The sequence below is a fragment of the Triticum aestivum genome, chromosome 2D (genome assembly GCF_018294505.1).
Source record: "Triticum aestivum cultivar Chinese Spring chromosome 2D, IWGSC CS RefSeq v2.1, whole genome shotgun sequence".
Classification (NCBI taxonomy): domain Eukaryota; kingdom Viridiplantae; phylum Streptophyta; class Magnoliopsida; order Poales; family Poaceae; genus Triticum; species Triticum aestivum.
The window spans coordinates 571,218,924-571,227,308 of record NC_057799.1 but is presented as its reverse complement, the minus strand read 5'-3'; the positions used below and the strand labels follow the sequence as shown (position 1 = coordinate 571,227,308).

The window sequence follows — 8,385 nt, the reverse complement described above, 5'->3', positions numbered from 1 at the left end:
TTTCAAAGAACGGACACCTTGACATGATTTTGAAAGAGTTCAAAATAGATCAGCAAAGAAGGAGTTCTTGGCTGTGTTACAAGGTGTGAGTATTGAGTAAGACTCAAGACCTGACCACAGCAGAAGAGAGAGAAAGGACGAAGGTCGTCCCCTATGCTTCAGACGTAGGCTCTACAGTATGCTATGCTGTGTACCGCACATGAAGTGTGCCTTGCCATGAGTTGGTCAAGGGGGACAATAGTGATCCGGGAATGGATCACATGACAGCGGTCGAACTTATCCTTAGTATCTAGTGGACTAAGGAATTTTCTCGATTATGGAGGTGAAGAGGAGTTCGTCGTAAAGGGTTACGTCGATGCGAACTTTGACACTAATCCGGATGACTCTGAGTAGTAAACCGGATTCGTATAGTAGAGCAATTACTTGAAATGGCTCCAAGTAGCGCGTGGTAGCATCCACAAAGATGACATAGATATTTGTAAAGCACACACGAATCTGAAAGGTTCAGACCCGTTGACTAATAACCTCTCTCACAAGCATAACATGATCAAACCAGAACTCATTGAGTGTTAATCACATAGAGATGTGAACTAGATTGTTGACTCTAGTAAACTCTTGGGTGTTGGTCACATGGTGATGTGACCTGTTAGTGTTAATCACATGGTGATGTGAACTAGATTATTGACTCTAGTGCAAGTGGGAGACTGTTGGAAATATGCCCTAGAGGCAATAATAAATAGGTTATTATTATATTTCCTTGTTCATGATAATCGTTTATTATCCATGCTAGAATTGTATTGATAGGAAACTCAGATACATGTGTGGATACATAGACAACACCATGTCCCTAGTAGGCCTCTATTTGACTAGCTCGTTGATCAATAGATGGTTACGGTTTCCTGACCATGGACATTGGATGTCGTTGATAACGGGATCACATCATTAGGAGAATGATGTGATGGACAAGACCCAATCCTAAGCCTAGCACAAGATCGTGTAGTTCATTTGCTCAGAGCTTTTCTAATGTCAAGTATCATTTCCTTAGACCATGAGATTGTGCAACTCCCGGATACCGTAGGAATGCTTTGGGTGTACCAAACGTCACAACGTAACTGGGTGGCTATAAAGGTGCACTACAGGTATCTCCGAAAGTATCTGTTGGGTTGGCACGAATCGAGACTGGGATTTGTCACTCCGTGTAAACGGAGAGGTATCTTTGGGCCCACTCGGTAGGACATCATCATAATGTGCACAGTGTGACCAAGGAGTTGATCACGGGATGATGTGAGTTACGGAACGAGTAAAGAGACTTGCCGGTAACGAGATTGAACAAGGTATAGGGATCTAGGGCTGGCCGCCAGCCCTTGGGGGTGGAAACCCTAGAGGGGGCGCAGCCCCTCCCCCCCCCCCCTAATATATAGTTGAGGTTTGGGGCTGCCCAAGAGATGAGAACGTCTCCTTTTCGGCGCAGCCCTACCCCTCTCCATCCTCCTCCTCTCCCGCGGTTCTTGGCGAAGCCCTGCGGGATTGCCACGCTCCTCCACCACCACCACGCCGTCGTGCTGCTGCTGGACGGAGTCTTCCTCAACCTCTCCCTCTCTCCTTGCTGGATCAAGGCGTGGGAGACGTCACCGGGCTGCACGTGTGTTGAACGCGGAGGCACCGTTCTTCGGTGCTTAGATCGGAATCAACCGTGATCTGAATCGCTACGAGTACGACTCCCTCATCCGCGTTCTTGCAACGCTTCCGCATCACGATCTACAATGGTATGTAGATGCACTCCCCTTCCCCTCGTTGCTAGATTACTCCATAGATTGATCTTGGTGATGCGTAGAAAATTTTGAATTTCTGCTACGTTCCCCAACATTCCGGTGCTTTGTCGAAGGGGAAATTCATCACCCGAGCTATCTTCATCATCCTTGTTGCCAGCATCTCCATGTGTGAGTTTCCCTCCTTGGACTATGGGTCGATAACAGTATCTAGATGGCATCCTCTCCCCCTTGTTTCTCAATACAAAGATCACATGAGCTTCCCTATATGATCCATTCGATGTAATTCCCGATGTTCTTGTCAGTGTGATGAATGGTCACTCTATGATCACTAGTAAATAATACGTGCAACGTTAATATTAGGTTGGAAATTAATTACACGTTTATATTAGGTAGGATATCAATTATGTGTTAATTTCATGTTTACATTAGGTAGGATATCAGGTACACATTAAATATGTGATTAGCACAGATGTTGATATTTAGTACTCCCTCCATTCCACAATATAGTGCGCCCGCGCTTTCCGAGATCCAAGTTTGACTGTAAATTTAACCAACGAGGCCGACTGTGGCGGGAGCAAAAATTATATCATTGAATTCGTACTGAAAATACGAATTCAGTGGTATAATTTTTGCTCCCGCCGATGTCGGTCTCGTTGGTTAAATTTATGGTCAAACTTCAATCTCGAGAAGCGCGGGCGCACTACATTGTGGAACGGAGGGAGTATGATATTAGTTGCAAGCAAAACACGTTGAGCACTCACCACTGGAGTAATCTAGGTGGTTGGATTGACATGGTTTGATGGACGAGATTAACTGGATTTGCCCCTTTGGGTCTTTTTATGTTGGTATAGATATCAATTTCTTTTGAATTATTTGTTGCATTATTTATAGACATATATGCTCTTTTTATTAATTATTCTATCATTGTCCATGTTTAGATGAATGATCGCTGAGAGACAATTGTGTATGTTAGATAGGTTTAATCTTGAGAGTATTCCATCCCAGTGTCAGAAAGGGAAAAGGCTTGTATTGTGTTATTGCCACTAAGGATAAAAGATAGTTAACTAGTTGTCTCGGTGATGAGCCGCAGGCAAAGAAAATATACTATCTACATTATATTGCATTGCTTAACACAATGCTATGTTTTCACTTAATACTTAAAGATGCATGCTCGATAAAGGGCTTGGGTGTAGTATTAACTATAGATGTAGTTAGATAACGGTCTATAGATCCAATAATGTAATGCCTATACGCATCATGAGATATGTGATCGCATCATAAATACTAATACAAAAATGTAATTTGTTCACCGCACATATGTCATCTGGAGAGATGCCACCGATGAAATTGTGGACCTCAGTCATTTATTCCACATGATCACAACCACAGTCACTTTATTTTATGTTCTTTTACAATCTGAACATTTATTTACAATTGCTTACAATCATCAATTCCAACCATAAAATACATTAGTACTTTTGACTAGCAAAACTAGTGAGGTTGACACCCTCAGTAGAAGTGTTGGGGACCAAGTGAAGTCTTTTAGTTGTGTGTAGGCACTGATCATTGACTCTCGGTCAAGGACTCCGTGGATTAATACATTGGTTCTTAACTGAGGGAAATACTTGCTTCTCACCACAAAACCTTGCACTTCAGGGACGAACAACTGATTTCACCAAACATAAAGATTACTTGGAAATATCAGTAGCCACATTTCATGACCAGTGGGGTTTTTGTGGTCTTCTTGGCGCTGTAGAATACTAGAAAATGATCATGTTTGATCATGTGAGAATGAACACCCCATGAGGCGTGCTACACCTGGTGAGTAATCTCATAACTTTTTGGTCCATACTGCAATAAAAATACGAACATTGAGAAGCGTTCATTTGGGGAACAAGAATGTTTGAACAAGCAGCAAGTGAACCTTTCAGGGTGACGAATGGATAGTGGTCGGGATCAAGACTAATTGTTGGCTGATGGATGCTCTGGTGATGGTGTAACATTTGGTGATTGTCTGTACGGGCGAGGAAGCACTTTCATAGTGGCTTTCCTTCTCCCTTCATGGTTCCCCTGATGTTGTATTGTTGGTACTCGTCAGTGTTGGGCTAAAAAATACTTCAGTTGATATTAGGTTTTTCTTGGGGTATGTACATTATGATTTTCCTTCGCTCTCTTTTAGTTTTGTTTATGTAAAGGATATTGTTTTTGTAGTGAAATCAGGAGAGGGAGCCCTTTAAAAAAACTCATCTTTTATTTTAGCTGATTTGTTTCGGTCTCAGTGGGGTCATGCCACCACTTGCAAAGGAGCCACGATGGCAAGTCATAGATTTTGATTAACGTGTCACTTTTTGTGTGCGTGATTTGAAGTTCTACGAGCCTTGCTAGCTACTGAGAACTTTGTGCATCAGTGTTGTTATGTCGCCAGCTAGTGACTTCTATCGACTTTGCTAGCTACTAGTACAAGAGAAAGGGTACCAGTGTTTATGTCACAAAACTCACTTTTTTTACTACATCCAAGGCCGGAGAGCTTCTATGCGATGCTCTTTGCGTCAATATGTCTACCTTTCGCATAGGGCGTTCCGATGAAACGTCAGATTTAGCGCTCAGCGCTATAGCCAGTGATTCCTCTGGGTTTTTTTTTTCAGTTTTTAATTAGTTTTACTTGCTTTTCTCTTTGGTTATGAAAACACCTGATTTTTTTTCAAAAAGCGACCTTTTTTGAAAATTAAGAAAGTAAATGGGAATATTCTTAAAAATTTATGAACATTTGTAAAATTTGTGTGTTCTAAATTTGCAAGTTTTTCAAAAAACTTGTAGATTTTAAATTCCAGGAAACTGTTTGAAAGAAAATAAAATCATAAAAAGAAAAGCCGGAGAAAACATAAAGTTAAAAATTAAAAAGGTAAAAACCAGTAGAGAAACAAGAAAAAAAACAAAAAAATGGAATAATACATTCTAGAACATTCCTAAAACCACAATAAACCGGACCCAAACATTCCAGAAGCCGGAACTAACCTAACCTAATTGGGACGACCCATTGTCTCTCACTCTGTGCATGCAATTGGTCGACAATTTGACGCGATGAATGGCAAACTGGATTTGTTCCAAAGCGCTTCCGCGGAAGGAATTTAATTGATACGAAAATGTAATTTGTTCACCACACATATGTTACCCGAAGAGATGCCACTGGTGAAATTATAGATCCCGGTCATTTATTTCTCATGATCACAACCGCGGTCAATTTACTTTTTGTTCTTTTATGATAGTAACATTTATTTACACTTGCTTACAATCATCAATTCCAATCACAATACATTAATAATTGTAAATAGCAAGGTTAGTGAGGTTGACACCCTCAGTAGAAGTGTTGGGGACCAATTGAAAGTCTTTTAGTTGTGTGTAGGCACTAATCATTGACTCTCAGTCAAGGACTCCATGGATTGATACATTGTGTGTACACCTGATGAGTCATCTCATAAGTTTTTGGACCATATTGCAATAAAAATATGAAAATGAGAAAGCGTTGATTTGGGGAACAAGAATGTTCGAACAAGTAGCAAGTGAACCTTACGGGGCGACGCATGGGGTTGGGAAGCACTTTTGTAGTGGCTTTCCTTGCTTCTCCCTCCATGGTTCCCTTGATGTTGTTGGTACTCGTCGGTGTTAGGCTAAAAACTAATTAGTCTACGTTAGGTTTTTGTTGGGATATGTGCATTTTGTTTTTTCTTCGTTCTCTTTTAGTTTCGTTTACATAAAAGGACATTGGTTTTGTTAGTGAAATCAGGAGAGGGAGCTCTCTTTCTTTTTTTTAAAAAATCATCTTTTTATTTAACCAATTTGTTTTGGTCGTTGTGGGGTCGTGTAGTGTTGTTATGTCGCTATCTAGTGACTTCTATTGGCTTTGCTAGGTACTAGAAGAGAAATATCACAAAACACACATTTTTACTAGATCCGAAGCTGGAGAGCTCCTATGTGACACACTTTGTGTCAAGATGTCTATCTTTCGCATAGGGGGGCACTGATGAACCAACCGATTTAGTGCTCAGCCCTATAGCTCCTTTAGGCTTTTCCCACCTTTTTATTAGTTTTTAGTTGGGTTTTCTTTGGTTTTCTAAAATACCTCAAATTTAATTATTTTGAGAACAGAACATTTTCTGAAAATTAAGAACATTTCCTTGAAATAATGTGAACATTCTTAAAAAAATATACAAACAGTCTTTAAACTTTGAACATTTTTCTTAAAATTTTGAAAGCTTTTCAAAAAACTTGAACATATTAAATTCCAGGAACATTGTTTGAATGAAAATAAGAATAAGAAAAATAAACCCGGAAAAAACATAAAGTAAAAAATAAAAGGGTAAAAATCAGTAGAGAAACAAGAAAAGAAAAACGAAAAAACAGAATAAAACATTCTAGAACCTTCCTTAAATAAAAAAAAACGGACCCAAACATTCCAGAAAACGGACTAACCTAACCTAATTGGGCCGGCCCATTCTCTCTGACTGTGTGCACGCAGTTGGTAGACAATTTGCCGCAATAAACGGCAAACCGGATTTGCCTCCAAAGCGCTTCCGCAAAAGGCCCCCTTCCAAAACCCTAGACTCTCAAACCGCCGGACAGCCGCCACCCCCCAACCCAGCAGCAACTCAACCGACCCCCCCACCTCGCCACCCATGGCGGCGCGCGAGGGCCAGAGCGACCCGCATCGCCGGGAGCCTGGCCAGCGCCGCCCCATGTGCGCCGTCTGCACCAAGCCCCTCAGCGTCTGCCTCTGCGGCCGTCTCCGCGGCCCCCCGCTGGACACCACCGTCGGCGTCACCGTGCTGCAGCACACCATGGAGGTCCGGCACCCGCTCAGCTCCATCCGTGTTGCCCGCCTCGGCCTCCGCAACCTCGCCGTCACCCAAGTCACCGACGTCAACCACCGCGCCAGCTTCCTCCTCAGGACGCTCGGCGGCGCCACGGCCTCGAATCTTGCAGACGGAGAAACTGATGTCGGCGCCTCCCTTGCCGGAAATCATGACGGTTCGGTTGTTCCTGGGCAGACTGGCTTACAAGATGGTGATGATTTCGAGCGAAGCCAAGGCAAAGGATTGAATCATGCAAAGTGCAGTGATTCTGAAGATATGGGGATCAATCCTTTCGGTGTTCATTTGGGTGAGGAAAATGCCACTGTTGCGATCTCTAGGCAAGCTGGTGGTGAAGGATCAGATAATGGGGAAATAAGCAATTGTGTTTTCTCTGATCTGGATCGAGAAGTTGGCGGTGGCATTGAATGTGACTCTAATGGTGGTGAGTGTTTCAGATTCGACAAGGCGAAAAGCAATGAACATGCTGAAGATTTTGAAAGGCCAGTCTCAGCCGCAAATCAGTCAGAAAGCTATGTGGCCAATGCCGCTAATGCTGAAGGCCAACAGAGAAGTGAGACATGTGTGACAAATGAGGTACATGATGATCTGCCTCACCCTTTAGTTGAAACTACCTCAGTTAATGGTATTTGCACTGAAAATGTTGAAGTTGGTGCTGCTACGGGAGAAGGTTGGACCGTGGAAAATATGGATAAGTGCTCTGTTGCTTATACAGAAAAGGAACTCAGGATTGACATTGAGCGCGGCGTAAAGCCCAAAATCAGATGGTTGTGCAGAGGTTCTGTTGGTCAAGGAGCTGTCTCGAATGGCTTTACTGTCACGAAAATACAAAAGAACAAGTCCAGACGTACAGGTGAAGTCTCGGAGTTTGAGGAATTTTCCATCACCATACCACCACACGCAGCTCTGCTATTTCCATGCCAGGGTGCAATCAGCCTTGATGCTTTAGATTGTCAGGTGAAACATTTGATTGTGTTGGATGGCACCTGGGCAAAGGCGCAGCGGATGTATCATGAGAATCCATGGCTACAACTTCTGCCACACGTGAAGCTAGAATCAGATAAGGTTAGCTTGTACAGCGAGGTGAGGCAGGAGCCAAAGGCCGGGTGCTTGTCGACCATTGAGAGCATAGTTATCACCATGAAGAAACTTGGAGAGGATGAGATGGGTTTGGATGATGTTCTGTCTGTTTTCGAGTCAATGATTATTGATCAGCGGCGTTGCAAGGAAGAGAACTGGAAACCAAAACTAAAGCCATAGTATTGGGTCCCACTGTTTTGATCTAATTTTTTGACGGGTGTTTTGATCTAATTTTTATTGGGGACTTCTGGATGTATTTTCGGTCCAGATGTTTTCTGTATCATTATTTCATACTGAGTGATTAAACAGGCCAGCATTCTGGACAGTGTTTTTGTTCGCCTCCACTTTCAGAGCTGCAAGGATGGAGCATATTACCAACCCTATTCCCAGTTTCCCCATAACCACTGAGCTGGTTTGTATTTTGATGACTCTGAACATGATGTGTTTGTTCCTGCTTCATACAACTATTAGCTGGATAAAATCAAAGCATTGCCACTGCAGAGATGAGTACTTGGGGTTAAAAGGAGAGTCAGTTCCCTGCAATGAATCAGTTTTTCTTGATTGGATTTACAAACTCTCGTGTCAGAAAACCAAGAGTACATTGCTCATATTCCACTCCATATCTTCAAATTTTGGTCGAAACATGTAATATTATGGTGCATACT

The 8,385-nt window shown here is 42.4% G+C and overlaps 1 protein-coding gene across 1 annotated transcript; it reads left to right on the top strand.

Moving 5' to 3' along the window:
* The first annotated feature begins 6,357 nt into the window (after window positions 1–6,357).
* On the top strand, window positions 6,358–8,045 carry LOC123054585 (uncharacterized). Its single transcript, XM_044478385.1, has one exon. It carries the CDS (start codon window positions 6,446–6,448, stop codon window positions 7,898–7,900), a length of 1,455 nt encoding a protein of 484 aa, XP_044334320.1. The 5' UTR covers window positions 6,358–6,445; the 3' UTR covers window positions 7,901–8,045.
* The last annotated feature ends 340 nt before the right edge of the window (window positions 8,046–8,385 follow it).